General features: G+C 36.6%; 1 protein-coding gene across 2 annotated transcripts; it reads left to right on the top strand.

Moving 5' to 3' along the window:
- The first annotated feature begins 20650 nt into the window (after positions 1-20650).
- LOC141684816 (putative 1-acyl-sn-glycerol-3-phosphate acyltransferase 5) lies at positions 20651-24688 on the top strand. Of its 2 annotated transcripts, none has more exons than XM_074489944.1 (4): positions 20651-20836; positions 22644-23241; positions 23422-23552; positions 24199-24688. In XM_074489944.1, exons 2-4 carry the CDS (start codon positions 22670-22672, stop codon positions 24603-24605), a joined length of 1110 nt encoding a protein of 369 aa, XP_074346045.1. In that variant the 5' UTR covers positions 20651-20836; positions 22644-22669; the 3' UTR covers positions 24606-24688. The 2 variants fall into 2 exon arrangements, with proteins under 2 accessions (XP_074346045.1, XP_074346044.1); XM_074489943.1 differs by having other exon boundaries at positions 22639-23241.
- Positions 24689-25136: the final 448 nt, after the last annotated feature.

Raw genomic sequence — 25136 nt, 5'->3', positions numbered from 1 at the left:
GCAGACAGAGGCACGTGGGTTGACAGAGATAACTGAAATGTGGAAGCCTAATTTCAGGAACATCAGAAAAAGCAGTCGTTCTACTCTAGTACAAACAGGCAATAGTCAACAAAGTACTTGAGTGATATGGAGAAGAAACAAGTGGATAACTTATTTTATTATTGTATTTTTTTCTTTGTCTTCACTTGTACACTTGTTGATATATAAACCAAGTAGCAGCTAGTAATTAGATAAGAATTTTTCCAGTGCTGTTTAGAAAAATCTTGAGAGAAAAATTATCTAGTTTGTACTAGGATGCAGCTGTGATCAACATCTTGAATCACAGATTTTCTGAAATACCATCTCTGGTGGAACAACAATCCACCAGAAAAGTTTTTAAGGTCTGTTGTATTCTTTACATTAGTGCTTGAATATATATCTGTCTGTATTAGCTTAAAGCAATTCACACACTTGTTTATCTTGAACACAAAGCCTTTAAAACTGCTCAAAACTTGAAAAAGTTTTGAGATTTACATTCAACCCCCCTTCTGTAAATTTCATTGTTAGTCCCCTAGGAATAACAATTGGTATCAGAGCAAGCTCTTGACACACAAAGAGTTTAAAGATCTTGGAAACTAACAAAGATGAGTAAGAAGGATATTGGAGTAAAAATCCCAGTTCTTGACAAAGACAGTTATCACCATTGAAAGGTGAAAATGCACCTTCATCTACTCTCCCAAGATGAAGGTTATGTAAACTGCATTGAGAATGGTCCTCACATTCCCCAAAAAGTAGCCACAGTTGCTACGGCCACAATTGCTGTTGGTCAATCCATTCCAAAACCTAGAGCAGAATGGACAATGGAAGACACAGAAGAAGTCCACAAGGATAAGAAGGCTATGAACATTTTGTTTAATGGTCTTGACAAGGATATGTTTGATAATGTGATAAATTGCACAACTGCCAAAGAGGTTTGGGACAGAGTTCAGCTACTGTGTGAAGGTACAGAACAAGTAAAAGAAAACAAAATGCAGCTTCTCATTCAACAATATAAGTATTTTCATTTTGAAGAAAATGAATCTTTAAATGACACATTCAATAGATTCCAAAAGTTGTTGAATGGACCGAAGCTGTATGGTAGAGTGTACCAGGTGAAGGATTCAAATCTTAAATTTTTAAGATCCTTGCCAAAGGAATGGAAACCCATGACTGTCTCCTTGAGAAACTCTCAAGATTATAAGGACTTCACTCTTGAAAGATTATATGGAATCTTGAAGACTTATGAACTAGAGCTGGAACAGGATGAGGTATTGGAGAAGGGAAGAAAGAAAGGAGGTTCAGTTGCCTTGGTAGCTGAAAATGAGAAAGAATGCAGACAAGAAACTGTGAGATCTACATCAAACTCCAAAGATGGCACAAGCAAATCAGAATCAAGCAAGGGTAAGGAGCAAGTTGCTGAGAATGAAGACAACTCCAGCCAAGATGACTCTGATGGTATTGATGAGCATCTTGCATTTCTGTCCAGGAGATTTGCAAAGATGAAATTTAGGAAAAACACTAGAGCCACTAAACCTCATAAGAACATGGTGGACAAATCCAAGTTCAAGTGTTTCAATTGTGGTATAAGTGGACACTTTGCAAGTGAGTGCAGAAAGCCAACTTCTGAAAAGAAGAAATTTGACCAAGTAGATTACAAAAAGAAATATTTTGATCTGCTCAAGCAAAAGGAGAGGGCTTTCATTACTCAAGAAAAAGACTGGGCAGCTGATGGAGAAGAAGAGGATGAAGATGTGGAATATGTCAACTTGGCTCTCATGGCTGATTCTGAGAAAAATGAAGTTAGTTCATCAAGCAACCAGGTAATCACTACTGATTTAACACAGCTTACTAAAGAAGAGTGCAATGATGCTTTTAATGACATGTCTACTGAATTGTATCATTTGCGTGTGTCTCTTAAATCTCTTGCTAAAGAAAATAGTAGGATTAAAGAGAACAATCTGTTTTTAAGTAATAGAAATGTTGTGTTAGAAGATAAGTTGATTGACCTAGAGAAAACTAAGCTACATTGTATATCTGTAGAAAATGAACTAGCTGAATCTGTTAAGAAAGTAAAAATACTTTCCAATCAATTAGAGAGAGAGCAAGAGGTGATTAAAGCCTGAAAGACATCTAGGGATGTTAGTGCTCAAATTTCCAAGGTCCAAGGAATTGAATCATTCTGTGAGACTGCCTGGGATAAAAACAAAAAGAAACTGGAATTAATTGATGGGCTGTCAACGGATGTGGAATCAACGGATGATGAAAGTTATCCGTTGAAGGAAGAAAAGGAGCATCCGTTGAAGGTTCCTCAATTAAAACAGGCAGATGTTTCTAAAAGTGAAAATCTAAAGAAACTCAATAAAAAGTTTGGTTCAACTTCCAAGAACTTTGTCAAAGGAGAAGCAAGCACATCCAAAGATTTCAGTAAGGTGAATATAGGACACATGACCTTAGAACAGTTAAAGAATAGGCTCAAAGTGGTTGAGGATAAAAAGGAAACTAAAAGGAAATCTAATAGAAATGGGAAGGTAGGGGTTAACAAACGTAACAATTACACACCTGATAAGTATGCTCCTAGAAAAAGCTGTGTGCATTGTAGTAGTGTTAATCATCTATCTGCTAATTGCAAATCTATTAAGAAAACTCCCATACCTGTACCCTCTTCCATGCCTAATATATCTGCATCACCTCTGCATGCTATGCCTGTTATGTCTCAACAGAATCCTTATGCACATTTTGCAAACATGTCATATTTTAACAATCCTTATCTTGCTGCATTTAGTATGCCTCAAATGCCATACAATATGCCAATGTGGAATAACATGCTTGCACAATCCATGCCTTATCAAATTCCAAATGTGCTAAATGATTCTGTGACTAACCCTACACCTCAACCAACTACATCTAAGATCAAGGTTGACTCAAAATTACCTAAGTCTAAAGATGTAGGAGGAATGAAGTCTAGGAGAAAGGCTAACAAGAATGGACCCAAGGAAACTTGGGTACCAAAATCAACTTGATTGATTTTATGGTGTGCAGGGAAAAAGAAGAAATCTATGGTACTTGGACAGTGGCTGTTCAAGACACATGACAGGAGATTTCTCCCTGCTCACTGAGTTTAAGGAGAGAGCTGGTCCTAGCATAACCTTTGGAGATGACAGCAAAGGGTTTACTATGGGATATGGCTTGATTTCAACAGGGAATGTCATCATTGATGAAGTTGCATTAGTTGATGGTCTCAAGCACAACTTACTGAGCATCAGTCAACTATGTGATAGAGGGAATACAATTTCCTTCAATTCAGAGGTCTGTGTTGTCACCAGTAAGAAAGACAACAAAGTGATTCTAACTGGAGTTAGAAAAGGAAATATGTACTTAGCTGACTTCAACTCTACAGATGCAGAATCTATTACTTGTCTCTTCAGCAAAGCAAGTCCAGTTGAAAGTTGGCTATGGCACAAGAAGCTATCCCATTTGAATTTCAAGACAATGAATGATCTAGTCAAAAAGGACTTAGTCAGAGGAATTCCTCGTGTTGAATTCTCAAGAGATGGATTGTGTGATGCTTGTCAGAAAGGCAAACAAAGGAAAGCATCATTCAAAAAGAAGCTTGAAACAACAATTGATGAACCATTACAGCTGCTACATATGGATTTGTTTGGACCAGTCAATGTATTGTCAATTACAAGAAAAAGATATTGCTTAGTGATTGTAGATGATTTCTCAAAGTTTTCATGGGTCTATTTTCTTGGATCAAAGGATGAAGCAAGTGAAATCATTATCAATCACATCAGGCAAGTCAATAATCATCCTGACTTGAAGGTTAGGAATATCAGGAGTGACAATGGAACTGAGTTCAAGAATTTGTCAATAAGGCTGTTCTGTGAAGAAAATGGAATCATGCATGAGTTCTCAGCTCCAAGAACACCTCAGCAAAATGGGGTAGTTGAAAGAAAGAACAGATCTTTGATTGAGGCTGCCAGAACAATGCTTGAAGAATCAAAGTTACCAACATATTTCTGGGCTGAAGCTGTTAATTGTGCCTGCTACACTCAGAATATTTCTTTGATCAATCAAACTAAAGGCATGACTCCTTATCAGTTGTTCAAGAGAAGAAAACCAACTCTAAACTTTCTTCATGTCTTTGGATGTAAATGCTTTATACTGAGAAATCAATCTGACCATAAAGGGAAGTTTGATGCAAAGGCTGATGAAGGAATATTTGTTGGTTACTCAGCTGGAAAATCTTATAGGGTCTACAATCTAAGAACCAACATTGTTATGGAATCTGTGCATGTTGTGTTTGATGATAAAAAGATTGATGGACTAACAAATGAGGGACACAATGAGAGACTCAAATTTGACAACATTGAGATATATTGTGATGATAGTGAAGAGGAGATTGATGGAGATGACACTTCAAAAGGGATTCAAAATATGCCCTTGGATAATGCACAAAATTCTGCATCCGTTGATAGAGGCAATGCAGTATCCGTTGAAAGACATAGTGCATCATCCGTTGAAGTACAAAATGAAGCATCCGTTGATCATAGTTCATCAACGGATAATCGATTTACATCATCAGTTGATAGAACTCCAAATTCCCTGCAAAGAACCAACAACTCAGGGGGAGTTTCAACTAATCAACACTCTGTCTCACATCATGACAATACTGAGGCCACCTCATCTAGAGCACATCTTCCACCTCAAAGGAAATGGACCAAGAATCATCCCTTTGAACTGATCATTGGTGATGCATCATCTAAAGTGTAAACAAGAAAAGCTACTCAAGATGAATATCTGTATAGTAGTTTTCTATCTCAGGAGGAACCTAAGAAAGTGGAAGAAGCTTTATTGGATCCAGATTGGATATTAGCTATGCAGGAAGAGCTGAACCAATTTGAGAGAAACAAAGTTTGGAAGCTGGTACCCAAACCAAGAACAAGAGTCCTATTGACACAAAATGGGTATTCAGAAACAAGATGGATGAAAATGGCATTATCATAAGGAATAAAGCCAGATTGGTTGTTAAAGGCTATTCTCAACAAGAGGGAATAGATTTTGATGAAACATATGCTCCTGTTGCAAGACTTGAAGCCATCAGAATTTTTCTAGCCTATGCAGCCCATGCCAATTTCAAAGTCTATCAAATGAATGTCAATAGTGCATTTCTAAATGGGAAATTGGAGGAAGAAGTCTATGTAAGTCAACCTCCAGGGTTTGAAGATCCAAATTTTCCAGACTATGTGTATTATCTGTTGAAAGCACTCTATGGACTGAAACAAGCACCTAGAGCCTGGTATGAAACCCTATCAAAATTCCTTTTGGAGAATCACTTCACTAGAGGTACTGTTGATAAAACTCTCTTCTTTAGGAATGTTAATGGCTCTAGTATACTTGTTCAAATTTATGTAGATGACATAATATTTGGTTCTAAAGATAATAATCTTTGCAAAAAGTTTGCTAAGCTAATGCAAAGTAAGTATGAAATGAGCCTGATGGGAGAACTAACCTATTTTCTTGGTTTACAAGTTAAACAAGTTAGTGATGGAATTTTCAATAGTCAAACTAAATATATTCATGATCTTCTAAAAAGGTTTGACTTAATGGAATGTTCATCTGTAAAAACTCCCATGGCCACTGCCACCAAACTTGAATTGAATAAGACTGAAAGGTCTGTGGACATTACAAGTTATAGAGGCATGGTTGGTTCACTTTTATATTTAACTGCCAGTAGACCAGATATAATGTTTGCTACATGTCTGTGTGCTAGATTTCAAGCTGATCCTAGGGAGTCTCACTTAATTGCTATCAAGAGGATTTTCAGATATCTCAAGGGTACACTAAATTTAGGTATTTGGTATCCTAGAGAATCTGGCTTTGATCTAATTGGTTATTCAGATGCAGACTATGCAGGTTGCAAAATAGACAGGAAAAGTACAACATGCTCCTACCAATTCATGGGAAACAAGCTTGTATCATGGTTTAGCAAAAAGCAAAATTCAGTCTCTACTTCTACAACTGAGGCTGAATACATTGCTGCTGGAAGTTGCTGCTCTCAAGTGTTGTGGATGAGGAATCAACTCCTTGATTATGGACTTCATGTTGATAGAATTCCTATCTTTTGTGACAACACAAGTGCCATAGCCATAACAGAAAATCCTGTGCAGCACTCAAAGACCAAGCACATTGATATCAAGTACCACTTCATCAGAGAGCATGTCATGAATGGTACAGTGGAACTACATTTTGTTCCAAGTGAACAACAAATTACAGACATATTTACCAAGCCACTTGATGAATCAACATTCACAAGATTGGTAAGTGAGCTAGGTATGCTTAATTACTCATAAAATTTATGTCCTAATTGCAATTTGAATTGAAGCCTGAAATGTATTAGTGGCTAGAACAAATTTGACTTTTTAAAACAGATTATTCCATCAACGGGTATTTCCTATCCGTTGAAAGTCAAAAGTGTTCCATCAACGGATGTTCATTATCCGTTGAAAGACATATACATTTCTGGAATTTTTATCCGTCAACGGATAAAACTGAAGTACCTTTCAACGGATAACAGTTTACTTTATCCGTTGAAATGTCACATCAGTCGATTCAGGTGTTTCACAGCCATTGATTCTATTTTCTTAACCGTTGATACTCATACATACAGCTGTATGTATTTGTTTTAAAGGTAGTTTTTAGAATACTTACAGTTTATTCTTAAACGACTGAAACTCACTTACATATATTTATTGTTTAATCTTTTATTTATGCTTTTTAATTTGAGAAAGTATAAAAGCCCTTCTGATTTTTCATTTTTACTTTACGCTTTCTTGAAACTTCAAAGCTTTTACCATTTACTCTCTACAAAACCTTCAAGTTATTCTCTGCAATTTCTACTTACAACAATGGCACCGGTAGTAAAGATTATGTCTCAATCTAGGTTCATCTATGAGAAGAACAATTTCATAGCTTTGGTAGCAAAGAATGAAGCCCACTCAGATTATCACAAAATGATGGACTTCATCAAAAACTGTAAACTTAGCTATGCAATGCTGGAAGCCCCAACGATTTACTGTGAAGTAGTTGAGGAGATTTGGACAACTGCTGAGTTCAACTCCATAGATATGACCATCTCTTTCACTCTCAAAGGTAAAAATCACTGTGTTAACTGTGATGATTTACTAGCATGTTTTAAATTGCCTGAGAACAATGCCATGACACCACACACTGATAATGATGTATCCAGCATGTTAGATTCCATAGGTTATTCTCTTAACTCTGCTAGTTTAGGGAGTATTAAAAGAAAAGGCCTTAGGAAAGAATGAAGTTTTCTTGGGGATGCCTTTATCAAGGTTTTCTCTGGGAAAATTAGTAATTTTGATGCCATAACTTCATCTCTTGTTAATATGCTCTATATGCTTGTATCTGATAGGTATTTTAACTTTAGCAATTATGTTATGCTAGAATTGGGTACTAGATTAGGTAACAAAGCTAATAGAACTAATAACATCTATTATGCTAGATTCTTTATGTTATTGGCTAACCATGTTGCTGAAGGTTTGGTCATAACCAATGAGAATAATAAACTCAAGTGCTGGGCACAAGAGAAAAGAGTTCTTGCAGATTTATTGAGAATGGATCTCAACAGCAGTGTACCATTGGTATATTTACCAATCATGGATGCACCTCAGGTAAGTGAGGTAATTGTTTCTACAACTCCTACTTCTTTCAACCCCTCTATTTCTTTATCTTCTAGTGTGCCCATGGAATCTGTGACAATGCCCCGACAGATTCCTACCAAGGTCACCAAAACTAAACTTTCAAAATCAAAGACAAAGAAAACCACCTCTGTTGTTTCTCAAAAGACAATAGTTGTAACACCTACCCTTAACCCTGAGGGGAGTGAACAGGGTGTGAGTGGTGAGGGGAGGGGTGAACATCAAAGAAACCCCCAGGATAAGGAAGGAGAGATAAGTGTTTCCCAAGCTAGCCAAGCCACAGTTTCTCAAAAAGCTGTGGTGGTTGAAAAGGTTACTAGCACATCCCTAGCTGCATTCTCCCAAAAGGATGTAACTATTGAAAATAGTTCCCAACCAGGAACACAGAACAAACGAGGGAGGGACACAGAAGCCAAACACTCACCAACAAAAGCTTTTATTAGAAGAAAGAGGGCTAGAACCCAATCTTCTACACAGGGTGCACACACTGCACAGATACATCCATCTGTATCTATGCCTTCTCAAACTCAGTTTGATGTGGCTCCAACAAATATGGAGTCACAGCCCCATTCTCTCACAATTCACACACATCAATCACCACACACTTCATCACCATCTCTGGATGTGGATATGTTATTCCCATCAATTCCTGATTCTCCCTCTTTACAACTCAGGGAGGAGCCCCACTCAAATACAGGTGATCATCATCTTTTAGATGATTTGTTGGATCACCCGCAAATTCTTTCAGATGTAATTGAAGGATCTGTGTCACCAAAACTTAAATCAATCCACACAGATTCAACAGTTATATCACTTTCAATTTCTACTTCTTTTCCTTCTTCAACGGATATCACTCATCCGTTGACAAGTGGTTGTTCTTCAACGGATAAGCTTAACAGCAGTTATCCGTTGATACCATCAGTGTCACCTTCAACGGCTATTCCATATCCGTTGATAGTCTCTACACACTCAACTGAAACAATTCCAAGTGTAGAAGACATGATTACTGTACAATCACTTTTAGGACTGAGGGAAGGGAGTGACAATTTGAGTGAGAGGCTGGGTTGCTCCCAGGCAAAAGGAGAGATTGAGAGCTCAAATAAGCATGCTATTTCTTCCAGCATGGCAAAAGTAAGTGAGAGGAGTACCACCTTAGTAGGTGAAGGTGAGGGTGTGAGGAGTGTGAGCCAGGGGGAGCCCCTGATGCAAGAATATAGAGAAAAAGAGAGAAAGGCAGGTACAACAGATATAAGGGTGGATCCAGCCATTGCTAGTGAGTCAATGATTGTGGATGATGCTGAAAAGGAAAGACAATTTCAGCAACATTACAAAGCTGTAATTGATAACATTTCCTTGGATGCTGACACTTTTACTCATCCTGTGTCAGCCTATCAGTTGTTGGCTGCTCAGGGCAACGAGGAGGCAGAAAAGACACTACATCTAGTACATACAACAGAATCTCTTCAAAGGGATAAAGCTGCTATTAACAAGATGCCTTCTACAGCTGGTGAGCCATCTGAGGAATTTGGAGTAAATTCTGATGATGATGACTCTGTTTCTTTTGATGGAAGCATGAACTTAGGGGGAGATGAAAGCCCTAGTTCTATTCCAAATTTACCTGAATGGGCCTTGACAAAGGAGTCTACAACAGGGCAATTCAATGTCTCCTTAGTCAAATAAATCAGTACTATCCAACAGGCCATTCAGAAAACTTCACATGCTGGTACCAAGGCAATCCTTACAGCTCACCTGGACTCACTGCATCTCATGAAGTTGCAGCAAGTAAGCCAGAATCAGAGTGTGGATGAACTCAAGAAGGATATTGCTGACTTGAAATCCTACAATTCTGAAAAATTGGATTCAGTCATGCCCTATGGTACAATGAAGGACTTATTGTTGAGATTGAAAAAGGATTCAAATACTGAAAAGAGGCTGGCTAAGTTAGAAGACAGAGTCCAAGTTATTGAAAATTCTGTGGCCAGCATTCTTCACAACCAACAATCTCAAACAAGTCTACTTATGCAGCTGGCAAAGGCACAAGGCTTGACCCCTCTCCTTGATGATAACAAAAAGGGGGAGAGAAAAAGGGAAGGGGAAGGAGAGCCATCTACAAAAATCCAGATATCTAAAGTGCTAGTTCCTGCCATCACTACTTCTCCAATTATGCAAATCAAAGGAAAGTCTGATGGAATTGACCTAGTCCAGCTAGCAGCAGCTGAAATTCAAGTGAAAGAGCAAAGGAGGAGAATTGATGAAAGGGTGCAACAAATGTTTGGCTCAACACAAGATAAATCAATATCTGTGAAACATAGCACAAAGGTGGAACCAATCATTATGGAGCACAAGCCAGAAAGGAGGAATAAGGTTGGAGAGACTTCTTTCAAGAATCTAAAACCTATAGTTCTCAAGCCCAACACTAGATCCAGCAAGGACTCCACAAAGAACCCCCTAGACTTTGCTCAGGACTTTCCTCTTCCAAAGCCTGATGAAGACAAAGTTTTGGGTGCTAACATCAAAAAGCACAAGGAGACCAAAGACATAGTTGAAAGAATGAAAATGGCCATTATCTTTAGAGAGGGAAAGAGTATCTGTGTGATGCAAGGACATCCCAAATTTCCAAAGGCCAAGAGGGAAGAAACCAAAAGGTTGAAGAAAGAAGCTGAAAAACTCAAGGCTGACAAAAGAGCACAAGCAAAGCTTGAACAACAGCTAAAGTCAAGTCAAGTTGAAGGAGAGAAAGGAATTGAAGTCAGGGGTGAAGACAAGATTGCAAACCTAGATGAGGTTTTTGGGAGTATATTTGGTGAGAGTATGGAGGAAAGAGAGGAATGGAAGAAGGGAAATAGAAGAAAGGCCAAGGCACATAGAAGGAGTGAAGATAACACTGAAGAAACTAAATCAATATCTAAACCACTACCTTCCATACCTGAACCTTGTGTTGCTGATCCCACTATAAACATCCATGGTGAACTAATCATCCCAAAAGAGGAACCTATTGATTGGGACACCATTAAATTGCCTACCTTTTTAACCACTCTTCCACTACCAAAGAAACAGAAAAGAAAATCCAAATCTACACCTCCCCTAACCTCTAAGAAATTCACTCAAAAACAAAAACCTAAGCCTAAGCCACCCATTTCTAAAGATGATTATGTTCACATCTGTGACATAAAAGAAATTTCAGACATTGAACTCTATCTGGATGAGCTGGAGGATGTAAGGGGAATAGCTGCCTACAGACAGCTACCAGAGAGATTGGTGTTCAGATACAAAGGAGCTGGGGAAAGAACATGGCCTCTCTACAGGATTCTGAATGAAGGCTACTCTACCTTGATCAGAGTCTTTTCAGCCATACAAAAGGATTCTGGCTTTACCAGGACTGCCAAGACTGAAATTCTCAACAAGATTGCCAACATAAGGAAAACTTGGAGGGAGCCCAATGCTTTGCCCAGAACTTTACTCATTCAAGAAAGGGGAATTACAATCCACAAATCACCTCATTGGTTGATGGAATTTAGAGATGATAAAGGAGTCAGAAGATTTTTCAGACTTGAAGACCAACTCAAGATTGCCAGCAATGAAACTCTCAAGGAAATGCAATCTAAGTTGGATATCAGTGATGAAGATGAAGCTGAATTCTACAAACAACTCCAACTCCAAATTGAGGAAAATGACAAAGGGCTAGGAAAAAAAACAAGGGAACAAAAAAGAAAAAGATGATTTGCTCAGACTAGAGGAGCACCCTTGGAAATTCTGTAAATCTTCAATTACCTCCTAGTACATACATACACTTTTGTAGTACTTTTAAATTTCTACTTAGTTTCAATTCATATATCTGTTAAGTGTTTTGTTATCATCAAGTTAACCCTGAATTTATGTCTACAATTCTTATAGACATAAATAGGGGAGATTGTTAGGAATATATGTGCATTAGTTTGATGATATGTTTAACAAAACACTTAAGTAGAAGTTTAGTGTTTGTAGCCTCAACAGATAAGACCACTTTGGCTATCCGTTGATGGTGCAGCTTTACTTAGAAATAAGTCTAGTGTTGTAGCACATTTCAGTCTCTGTATTTAAGATATAATTCTTAGAAGTTGAGAGAAAATATAAGTCATGTTGACTACTAGAAGATATGCAAATAGGAAGGCCAATTGTAAATATTTCATGCCTTGTAATTTTGTATAAATGAAGTGGTATCAATGGATATTCTAAAGACCTTCAACGGATGAGAAACAAATCTTCAACGGATGTCTCTAAAGCTTCAACGGATAGAGCTTCAACTGCTAACACATCAACGGATAAAGCCATCAACGGATGAAGGCTTCAACGGATGTTCTTTTAAATAGCAGTTGATAAGTGGTAGTTGTAACAGCAGACAGAGGCACGTGGGTTGACAGAGATAACTGAAATGTGGAAGCCTAATTTCAGGAACATCAGAAAAAGCAGCCGTTCTACTCTAGTACAAACAGGCAATAGTCAACAAAGTACTTGAGTGATATGGAGAAGAAACAAGTGGAGAACTTATTTTATTATTGTATTTTTTCTTTGTCTTTACTTGTACACTTGGTGATATATAAACCAAGTAGCAGCTAGTAATTAGATAAGAATTTTTCCAGTGCTGTTTAGAAAAATCTTGAGAGAAAAATTATCTAGTTTGTACTAGGATGCAGCTGTGATCAACATCTTGAATCACAGATTTTCTGAAATACCATCTCTGGTGGAACAACAATCCACCATAAAAGTTTTTAAGGTCTGTTGTGTTCTTTACATTAGTGCTTGAATATATATCTGTCTGTATTAGCTTAAAGCAATTCACACACTTGTTTATCTTGAACACAAAGCCTTTAAAACTGCTCAAAACTTGAAAAAGTTTTGAGATTTACATTCAACCCCCCTTCTGTAAATCTCATTGTTAGTCCCCTAGGAATAACACACCTCCATTTCCATTTCAAGTTCAAGCAGAGTTGGTATTAGCTTGTGCCAGTTTACATAATTTTCTTCGAAAAGAATGTCGCTCTGATGAATTTCCTATTGAAGTAGTAGATGACCAATCCTCGGACATGGAGGAAGCTGATAATCTTGAATCAAATATCCCAAGCCAACAATAACAAAGGACTGAAGCAAATACTTGGAGAGCTAACATCGCTAATTCTATGTGGCAAGTGTTGGGTATAATTCTAACTACACAGCAACAATGGGCAGTTATATATATAATAACAAGAACATGGCAAATAACCAACTAACGAAACAAAACACGAAGGCAATAACAAACTATAAAGACTGTAATTGACAAAGAAAGTAAAGAAAACTTATCTCTTATCGCTTTCCAAATTCTGATAAGAAGAAAAACACAACAGCTGAGTCGCCAAACCCTTCAAGAGGACTTGACTGTTCTTGAAGATATTATTGCCCCCCACTTAAGCTGTGATGGAATGTAGCAATATCGCTTCCAGGATAAAATAACAACAGATCAATCTGGCCCCAGAACCAACAATGATCAACGACGACTCACACCTCAGTTTGCCCAAAAAACCTATGCAACTCATATATGTTTGCGAGGTAGGCACCGAGACTTTTGTCATTTTTATCTCAAGTGTACCTCTCAATATATAGGCATCTCAAGTTACTCTTCTTCTATTTTACTCAATGTGGTACACCAAGTAACAAAATAAAAAAAGTAAACAAAATGGGTTTTCCTTATTATTTATATTATATCCAGATTACTTAATATTAATATTATAAAATATATTCAGAGTATGATTAAAATAATCCTTACTCAATATATTTTATATTAATAATTAAATAATCAATATAAATAATTAAACTTGTAATAGAAAAGAAAAATATAAGAGTTCCCACTAGCACTAGGCCACACAAGCATTCCACTTATGCTAGTAGTTGTAAACAACACTAACACAAGATGCTATATAAACTCAATATCTTTCTTTTACAATATCAATGTGGGACAAAATCCCCATAACTCATTTCAAACAAGCAACTTTGTCACAATATATTCATGGATTCCGCTAAAAAAATGTCTTAGATCCAAATATGAAAGTTTAAGTCCTCGAACAACCTCCAAGTGTTAGTTTCCGGAAATCATATCAAGAACATATATAAAATATGCCTCAAACTTTCCATTTCTAACAATCCCCCACAAATCCATAATCAAATTGCATACCAGATTTTATCATGACTTGCTTTTCAGAGTCGGTACCCTCCCGGGTTTGAACCCTCCTAAGTCATCTACTTCGATGGCTACCGGATACAGATGGAATGTTTCACCTTGAATCTTTATCCGTTGGGTGTAACCACACTCCATAGACGACGACAAGTCAAAGGCTATAGTACCAATCTACGGCTTTGAGACATTAATGGTCATGTCTCGATCCTGTTCGTCGAATGTTTCGAGGAATAACCCTTTCCTCTAATTGCGACCACACAATTACATTCGCTTAGTTGGGCATCTCCAGAGATGTACTGCTATCATCTCGTCAAATGACTTGACCCCATTCAGAGTTCAAATAACTCTTGCTAACTAGCAATTCAAGTACCTCTTAAGTTTTATAGGGAATAGACTCAGATACATAAGTATCTAAATGTATATGGTAGAGGTACTACCAATTCATCCTTACAGCTTGTTATTACCACATTGAATACACTTCGAGGGATCTCCTCTCAGGTGTATTGGGTTCCCATTTTTGATGAATTATGATGGGTTACCAGTCCCATCCCCAACCTCGACTTAAGGACTATAGCATGCTCAATCCCTTTAGTCAGCGGATCAGCTATATTATCATGAGTTCCTATGAACTCTATAGCAATAATCCTATCAAACACAAGACCCCTTATAGACTTTATTCTAACTTGGATGTGTCTCTTTGTTTTAGCATTATACTTTACACTTCTGACTTTGTCGATAGTTGTACGGCTATCACAATGAACAGAAATGGCAGGAAGCGGCTTGCTTACTACATGTAACATACTCATGAGTCCATGTAACCATTCAACCTCCATCCCCGTGGCATCAAGTGCACACAACTCAGCCTCAAAAGTAGACCGAGTAATCAAAGTCTGTCTAGAAGACTTTCAGGACACTGCTCCACCCGCAAGGGTAAACACATATCCAGTCACTCCATTGGAACCAGATTTCTTAGCTATCCAACTTGCATCACTATACCCCTCGAGTACCCCCGGAAATCTCCGGTAATGCAAGCCAAGGGAAATAGTTCCCTTCAGATATCTAAGAACTCTATCCAGTGCCTCCCAATGAGTCTTGTTTGGAGAGCTTGTATATTTAGCCAACTTAGACACATAATAAGAAATATCTGGCCTAGTCACATTAGCAAGATATTGTAAACTCCCAATAATCTAAGAATACCTTAACTGAGACACATGAACTCCTGAACTATTCTTGAATAAGGCAACTTTTGAATCATACGGTGTACTAGCGATTCTACAATTTGAATAACCATACTTCTCAAGTATAGATTTCACTATATAATGAGACTGTGACAAAGTTATTCCATCAGTTGACTGAGTCAACTTGATCCCAAGAATCACTCTAGCTTCACCCATATCCTTCATCTCAAAGTGCATCTTCAAGAAACTCTTTGACTCGTTAATAATCTCAATATTGGTTCCAAACAACAAGATATCATCTACATACAAGCACACGACCACACAATCATTACCTCTAACCTTATAGTAGACACACTTGTCACTTTCATTAACTAAAAAATTCGAAGTCTAAAATAGTTTCATCAAACTTTTTATGCTAGTCTATAGGTGCTTGTTTAAGGCCATAGATGGACTTGAATAGTCTACATACTTTCCTCTCATTACCAGAAGCAACAAATCCCTCAGGTTGATCCATATAAATCTCTTCTTCAAGGTCACCATGAAGAAAAGCTGTCTTTACATCCATTTGATGGATGATAAGACCATGTACAGAAGCCAATACAATAAGCATTCTGATTGTTGTCATTCGGGCAACTGGAGAATATGTATCAAAATAATCAATGCCTTCTATTTGCCTAAAGCCCTTAGCAACTAGCCTAGCCTTGTACTTATTTATTGAGCCATCAGGGTTTAGCTTCCTCTTGAAGATCCATTTACATCCAATAGTAGAACACCCTGGAGGGAGATCAACTAACTCCCATGTTCCGTTTGAAACAATTGAGTCAATTTCACTCTTTACAGCGCCTTTCCAATGCCTTGACTCCGAAGAATCCTTGGCTTGACGGAAAGTTAAAGGCTCATCCTCGACATTGTAAGTGATAAAGTCACTTCCAAAGTCCTTGACTACCTTTGCACGCTTACTCCTTCTAGGTCCCACTACTTTGTTAGGAGTAGAGCTACTACCAGGATCCACCCCCATATTTGTCATCTTTTCCACATGATCAAGAATAGAAGTCGATGTGTGAGTGGGATCATCCTCAGAACTACCCAAAGGTATACCAGTCTTCATAAGGAATACTTCCTCAAAGAAAGTTGTATCACGAAACTCAACTATCGTATTCGCCACAATACCATCTATGTCAGATTTTGATAATAAAAATCTCATAGCAGTTGTGGTTTCAAGATAGCCCAAAAAGATACAATCAACAATTTTTGGACCCGGTTTCTTTCTCTTGTGTTCAGGGACAAACACCTTAGCAAGACACCCCCACACACGAAGATAACTCAAACTTGTCCTACGCTTTCTCCATAATTCATATGGTGTCTTGTCCATATATTTCAGAGGGACTTTATTCAGAATATGGCAAGCCGTATTCAGAGCCTCTCCCCACATGTACTTAGGCAGCCCAGAATTAATTAGCATACTGTTAATCATGTCTTTAAAAGTTCTGTTCTTTCGTTCTGCCACCAAATTAGACTCAGGTGTGTATGGTGGAGTAACCTCATGAACTATACCATTGTTTGCGCAAAATTCATTAAACAAGGTACTCATATACTCACCACCTCTATCAGACCTCAAACGTTTAAGTACTTTGCCAATTTGTGTTTCAGCTTCATTTTTATACATAATGAATTTATCTAGTGCTTCATTCTTATATTTAAGCAAATAAACATAACAATATCTACTACAATCATCTATAAAGGTAATGAAATATCTACAGTGATCATTGGTCAACACACCACCAAATTCACATATGTCTGAGTGCAATAAATCAAACAAGTCTGAATCCCTAACAACATTATAAAAAGGTTTCCTTGTTTGTTTAAAAGTTACACACACTTGACACTTAGATTTCTTATCAATGACGTACTTTGGAATCAACTCTAAATTCATCATATGCTTTAGAGCACCAAAATTTAAATGACCAAGTCGTAAGTGCCACAAATCAGATGATTCTACACAATTAACAGAAGGTGCAACACTATCATTAATAAAACCACCCAAAACGGATTCAACATTTATTAAAAACAAACCATCAGACAAGTAACCTTTGCCAAAGAATGTACCAGTATGAGTAATAACTACTTTATTACACTTCAAAGAAAGTTCAAAGCCGTTTTTAACTAAACAACTTCCGCTTATAATATTTCTACGAATAGAGGGAACATGATACACTCTAGTGAGAGATAGAATCCGCCCAGAAGCAAACTTCAGGTCCATGTTTCCTATTCCAAGCACTTGTGCAGCACTAGCATTCCCGATCGTCACTGTCACTCCATGACTCTGTTGATAAGATACAAACAAGCTAATATCAGCACAAATATGTACATTAGCTCCAGTATCAATCAACCACTCATGTGACAGATAAGTGGAAAGTAGTACAGGGTGGTAAGTAACATACCAGTCATCGGTTCCAGAGGCAACAACCTCACCAATGACCATGTTAGCTACTGGCCCACTCGTGGTTCCAAGTCCAAGCACAGTATTTGCTTGAGCTACCACTCCAGCTTTCTTAGCTTTCTTACTTGGACAGTCCTTGCTCCAATGACCAACCCGTCCACAAGACCAACATGGTTTGTTCGCCTTTGGTTTCTTAGCCTTGTTCTTGTCAGGTTTAGTGTTAGCCTTCTTAGTGACTGCCTTTCTTTTCTGTCCTACAGTCACTACATTTACCTTCGAGCTCCCATGTTCCACAGGCAACACATGTCCCTATTTGGACTTGTGCTGCTCCCGTACTGAGATGTCCAACATCAAGTTAGTCTATGTGATCTCTCCTTTCTGTCTTTTCAGGGAGAGAGCAAACTCTTCCCAAGACTTAGGGAGCTTTTTAATCACAGACATCACTCAAAACTTCTCAAGCAAGACCATACCAGACTCACCCAAATCATGAACTAACATCTCAAACTCATGAACCTGTTCAGTCATGGATTTTTCATCCACCAGCTTAAAATCAAGAAACCTAGCCACATAATACTTCTCAAATCCTTGAGAATCAGTATTATGGGTTTGGTCCAGCTTATCCCATAAGACTTTAGCAGTATAGGCATATGATGAATAAGCATCGAACAAGGTGTTCACCAAGGATGCCAAAATTGGCTGCCCTAGCCACCCCATCCATCTCAACCCATAAAGCATAAATCTTAACAGATTCAGCTTTCTCTTGATCCAACCCAGGAGGATCATACTGTACCACTAACAATAGACCCTTAACCGTTAACTAGAGCTTCGTCTTTTTCTGCCAAAGAGAAAAAGAAGCTCCACCACTAAATTTATTAGGCATACCCGATAAATCAATTGGATGGGGAAAACGATACGTTGTCCAGTCAATGGTAGTAGTACCACCAGAACCAGTCTCAACAATTTTAGGAACATCAGCAGTTTCGTTAACCATCTTGCTAATTAATATATAACACAGATAATCTCTTCAAGATTGTTGGGTATAATTCTAACTACACAGCAACAATGGGCAGTTATATATATAATAACAAGAACATGGCAAATAACCAACTAACGAAACAAAACACGAAGGCAATAACAAACTATAAAGACTGTAATTGACAAAGAAAGTAAAGAAATCTTATCTCTTATCGTTTTCCAAATTCTGATAAGAAGAAGAACACAACAGCTGAGTCTCCAAACCCTTCAAGAGGACTTGACTGTTCTTGAAGAGATTATTGCCCCCCACTTAAGTTGTGATGGAATGCAGCAATATCGCTTCCAGGATAAAACAACAACAGATCAATCTGGCCACAGAACCAACAATGATCAACGACGACTCGCACCTCAGTTTGCCCAAAAAACCTATGCAACTCATATATGTTTGCGAGATAGGCACCGAGACTTTTGTCATTTTTATCTCAAGTGTACCTCTCAATATATAGGCATCTCAAGTTACTCTTCTTCTATTTTACTCGATGTGGTACACCAAGTAACAAAATCGAAGAAGTAAACAAAATGGTTTTTCCTTATTATTTATATTATATCCAGATTACTTAATATTAATATTATAGAATATATTCAGAGTATGATTAAAATAATCCTTACTCAATATATTTTATATTAATAATTAAATAATCAATATAAATAATTAAACTTGTAATAGAAAAGAAAAATATAAGAGTTCTCACTAGCACTAGGCCACACAAGCATTCCACTTATGCTAATAGTTGTAAACAACACTAACACAAGATGCTATATAAACCCAATATCTTTCTTTTACAATATCAATGTGGGACAAAATCCTCATAACTCATTTCAAAGAAGCAACTTTCACAATATATTCATGGATTCCACTAAGAAAATGTCTTAGATCCAAATATGAAAGTTTAAGTCCTCGAACAACCTCCAAGTGTTAGTTTCCGGAAATCATATCAAGAACATATATAAAATATGCCTCAAACTTTCCATTTTCTAACAAGAAGATAGGCATCGTAATGCAGTAAACGAAGAATATGAAGAAGACTAATATGATGAGAGCGAGGAACATAACGGATATTGAGTGATGAGTTACACTTTTTTTGTTAGTTGATGGGTTGGACTTGTTATTTGAATCTTGTTATTTAATTTGCACTACAATATTGCTATTAGTTGATATATTAAATTATTAATTTAAAATTATTAGTAAAACAATCCAATAAAATCTGTGAGATTTTATTCAATCCATCAAAATCAATCCATTAAAATCCACCAAAATCTGCATAGAATTAAAAAAATCAACATCCGAATCTATGTGGAATTTAAACAATCCATTAAAATCTTAAATGAATACACCCCTGTATAATTCTTACTCATTAGGTGAAAAATTTATACGTCCATCATATTCCATTCCATCTTTTAATATAAAAAAATCCACTTCCGTTGCTTTTATAATTCCACCTTAAATTTTCACTTTATATTTTTTTACATATAATATTCTAGTTATTCGTCCAAATTAGAAAAAAAATCGAAGAGAATATTATTTAGACAAAAGATTCAACCAAAGTATGCTAAAGAACACATCCAACAGAAAAAAGATCTTTAAAAAACTAAACTCAAAATCGACATAATTTTATTTATGTCACATGATTTGATAAGTTCAAATTCTTAACTCCCTAAGTTGATTTTAAGTTAAAGTATATAATATTATAAATAAAAATGCAATGATCGCAGACAAAACATATTTATAATTGAACGAGATTTGCAACTTCACTTGTTAACAATTTATTTCGTGCTGATGTAACGTACATCATTCGTATCAAAATATAAGTTTTTTTTTATTTTTTATCCATATTTTTAAATATATAAAAGTTATATTCTCGCATATTTTTTTTAAAAAAAATAATAATTAAAATTTAATGTGTATAATTTTATTCATAATTTTTTAAAAAAAATTATTTGAAAAATTATTTTTTTTATTTAAATTAAAATACATGATTTATATTATATTTTGAGACGGAAGGAGTAATTATTGTCGGGATAAAAAGATTACCGAATTTAGTATCCTAGTGATTTGAGGCTTGGGCAACAAAAATATCAGACAGACACTGAAAAACATACCAATATATATCCACCTATTCCCATACAATTATACACACAGTGTAAGTGTATGCAAAGGTTCTTGTGCACCGCTACATTTTTACTCACAATTTTAGAACAAGAGGATCTTATCTTGTCAGCACCACAAGCAATCAATCTCTTTCCTTTCTTTGCTTTAGTAAGTTTTATTAGTTTTCTTTATAAAGCTTTAATTTTTCTGTTATTTTTGGTTGTTTTTTCTTGATGTTTCTTGAAATAATTGATGTAATAGCTGTTTTTAGCTGAACCCAGAAATTGAATTGTTAAAGATTCAAGATTTTAGTGTAAAGATTTGATCTTTATTGGAAATTCTTGATTATTGGTGCATTTGTAGTGGTTGTGATTTGTAGTGTGTAAATGTTGAATGTGTGTGGTGTGTATGATGTTAGAATTTGATTGTTTGATCAGGACATGATTGTGATTGTATGAAGTTGAGTGGGGTTTGATTAGTTTTCCCGTGGGGTTTGATTAGTTTTCGAAATATGTGTTAATTTAAATGGTTCTGTTGAGTCCTTGGTGTTGTATTAATGTGGTGGCAGAAGAGGTTTTTGTGGTGGGTTTGTGTATATTATGTGTTTGAGTAACCAGCTCATCTAAAACCTTAAGGTGTTAGAGGAAGGCCCCAATAGGATCATATATTTAACACTCCCCCTCACTCGAAAGCCCATTTATGGGTCGAAGAGTGGAACACCGGCACCCATCTTTGGGGTATAAATTGCCTTTAGTGTCTACGATAAATTGTGAGAATGTTGGAGGTGGCTGAGAATTGAACCTTAGTTCTCCCGTCAGCCTAAGTTCTGATACCATGTTGAGTAACCAGCTCATCTAAAACCTTAAAGTGTTAGAGGAAGGCCCCAATAGGATCATATATTTAACATTATGTAGAATGAGGCGATAGGGAGGTATCAGAGAGCTTAGAAGTATGAGAGTGATCTGTGTAATTATGTGACATGTTTATGAATATTTGATAGGTTGGAACTCTTTCAAAACCTTTAGCCAAAACCTTAAGCCTTAAGGAATGCGTAGTGTGTGTATCATGCTTATGTTTTAAATCTGTTCCTTACTCGAAAGTCCGGTTTTAGGATATAAAAGTGGATTGCTAGGATTCCATTATACTTGGAATCCAGATTAAAATTTTGGATATATTGGGGTTCACAGAAATTGAATTCGCTACCGCTGCTTTTTCAATGTTGTAAAATTTTAGGGTGTGAATGTAGGAGTGTATTTTGGTATCCATGTGGTTAAAATCTAATTGCTTGATATGGAAAAGACTTATGATTTTCTGAGTTTTTGTGGGTTTTGATCGGTTATTGGAAGTATTTAATATTTTATATGGTTCTTGTGATTGTATGAAATCAAAGCGTTGGCAAAAGACCTTTTTAACAATTTAAATCATCATAAGCGCGGGCTTTTTACGGTAACAGCCTCTCTACTAGGAGTAAAGTAAAGGTAAGGTCTGCATACTTTTTACGTTACCTTGACCATGCCCCTGGGTAAATATGTACTGGCGACATTTTGGTTTGGTTTGCATCATTTAGTATGAGGTGATAGGGAGGTAGTAAAAAGGTCTGTGGTTATAAGTTTGATTTTTGTGACCATCTGTTGTGTTAAATATAGCCTTTTTAAAAATATTAAACTTGTATGTTCTTTATCATCTCACAAAAAGAACATTTTGCAATCCAACGTCTTATCGGACGAAGGCAATGTATCTACTCACTGGTTGTCGTTCCAATAGCTCCTGTATCTGCACTTACCATGCTAATACTGTTGCAATATATTTTTCCCATTTCTGTCTTATGATTCCACTGATGCTAGGTTTACTTAAACTTTGACCAATTCTACACATTATAGTTTGATCATATCTTCAACCTTATGATGTAAGGAATTGATTTGTTTGTAACATGTAATAGATTTCTGAGTACAACGTTGTTGTTGTTTTAGTGCAGGAGGTACTCGGTCACTGCTGAGACTAATGGATGCATGCGGGCCTCTCAAGATTTATGATGGACCAAAACGTCACCCGTTGACTCCTGCAAGAATGTCAAGGGGTGTGGTTTGCTTAGTTGTAATTCTTTCAACAGCAATCATGATGCTTGTTGGCATTGGTTTTGTTACCGCTGTACTCATGAGATTTTTTAGTATACATTATAGCAGAAAAGCAACATCAATTTTCTTTGGCATTTGGCTTGCTTTGTGGCCTTTTCTGTTTGAAAAAATAAACAAGACTAAAGTAGTTTTAGCGGGAGAAAGTGTTCCCTCAAATGAAAGAGTGCTTCTTATTGCCAACCATAGAACCGAAGTTGATTGGATGTACTTGTGGGACCTTGCATTGAGGAAAGGACAATTAGGCAACATAAGATATGTCCTTAAGAAGAGTTTAATGAAACTGCCTGTATTTGGTTGGGCATTCCATATTATGGAGTTTATTTCAGTGGAGAGGAAATGGGAGGTTGATGAATTGCCAATGCGCCAAATGCTCTCAACCTTCAAAAATCGCCGAGATCCCTTGTGGCTTGCTGTTTTCCCAGAAGGCACAGATTTTACGTAATTTGCCATTAATTTTTATCTGCTTGAGTATTTTATTAAAGTAAAGGCATTAACTAGCTTCCTCTTAAAGCTTATTGATTAAAATGCATAGTGCATGCCGATTATTTATTATTGGAAATATGTAAAAATGTCCCAGGTTGAACTTAATTTATCTATGATGTTGTCGTTTTTGTACAGTGAACAAAAATGTATACGCAGTCAGAAATACGCTTCTGAAAAGGGACTGCCTATAATGAAGAATGTTCTGCTTCCGAAATCAAAGGGCTTCTGTGCATGCTTGGAGGAATTGAGAGATTCTATGGATGCAGGTACTCATCTATTCTTCACTATTTGCCCTGTAATTTCTATGTAAGCAGTCTGTTGAAGTTTAGGAACAGACAAAAAATTGAGGTGCTACCTTTGTGCCTATGGGTAGAACTAGTTGCAACACATGATGATGCCGATACTAGTCTTTTGGATATATTAATGCTCTCTAAGTTACTTGACGCACATAATCGTTAATGTTTTAATGACTCGTGTATCGTGACAATCATGTGGTGCTCGTTTCTGGGGGTTGAGCTGTAATGAACTAACACTCTGGCGTCCGTGTTTTAAAGAATATTAGTTCTATCTAGATATATATTACTATCTTTGTCATGTTTGAGCTCTTTCAAATTTATCTTTAGCCCTTTATTTTCCGATTTCCTTGTAAAACTATTAAGCTTTTAGAACAGGCATTTAGCTTTTTTGGGTTTATATGTCACTTGGCCAAATATATCAATAAATAAATAAATAATGTTGGCATTTTGATTCCGTGGCTAACTAGGAAATTAGATATGCTATTCCTTATGCCGTTGTATGAAATTAGCCTGCAGTTGTGTTCTCAAAAATTTCTTAGGAGTTAAGAATTTTTTTTCCTAATATTTTGTAAATCTTATTATCCTCTAACTTGTGTTTCATCGCCTTCCACTGCAGTTTATGACATCACAATTGGGTACAAGTATCGATGCCCAACTTTCTTGGACAACGCATTCGGGGTAGACCCATCTGAAGTTCATATGCATGTTCGTCGCATCCCTCTAAACGACATCCCTGCATCTGAAGACGAAGCCTCGTCATGGTTGATAGATGCCTTCCACTTGAAGGACCAATTGCTATCTGATTTCTATTCAAGAGGCCATTTTCCTCATGAAGGAACCGAAAACGACTTGTCTACTACAAAGTGTCTAGTAAACTTTCTTTTTGTAATTATCTTGACCAGCGTTCTTACTTATGCCGCTTTCTCATATGTCTTATTTAGAATATATTTCTTGTTAGTATGTGCATATATGGCATCCGCTACCCATCTCAACTTTCGACCTTCGCCTTTTTTTAATTTGTAAGTTTCTTGTAAAATTGAATATTGTGTATGAGAAACTATACTACCGGGTTATAAATTATCTACTCTATCTTCTATATACAATGATCTTGGTTATACACTCTTGCATGCATATCTTCTAGTTGATTGGTTGGTTTCATAAAACAAGTAGGTTTAGCATGGAGAAGGTGTCAACATATAATGGTCCCAAGAGAGTTCTTTTTGTGGAAAAGATGTCAATTATCAAAATGGTCCTCAAAAAGGTTGTCAGATAAAATTAATAAAATCTAGACACTGGTGAATTGTGATATTGATTTACACATTAAGCATTGACAAAGACTAATTCTATGTGTTTGTTATAGACATCTTGTTTTTATGTTTTTGTTGTATAGCTGTCAGACATACATGTTAGGTGAATTCAAGAAACTAACAATGCCTATAGTGAATTACAGAAATTTAAGCAGGGTCACAATTCACAAATGAATGCATAAATGTGTATTATTGTCTGTAAGGTAGACTTTAGCAGCAGTATTCAAACAAGTCATTGTTGAATCAT

This window comes from Apium graveolens, chromosome 9 (genome assembly GCF_009905375.1).
Source record: "Apium graveolens cultivar Ventura chromosome 9, ASM990537v1, whole genome shotgun sequence".
In the NCBI taxonomy this organism is placed as follows: Eukaryota; Viridiplantae; Streptophyta; class Magnoliopsida; order Apiales; family Apiaceae; genus Apium; species Apium graveolens.
This window is presented reverse-complemented; position numbering and strand designations above follow the sequence as displayed.

Coding starts and splice junctions, on each gene's coding strand:
- LOC141684816 (XM_074489944.1), top strand. CDS start 22,670: ATGGATGCATGCGGGCCTCTCAAGATTTATGATGGACCAAAACGTCAC. Junction 23,242..23,421: donor CCAGAAGGCACAGATTTTAC/GTAATTTGCCAT, acceptor GTTTTTGTACAG/TGAACAAAAATGTATACGCA. Junction 23,553..24,198: donor GAGAGATTCTATGGATGCAG/GTACTCATCTAT, acceptor CTTCCACTGCAG/TTTATGACATCACAATTGGG.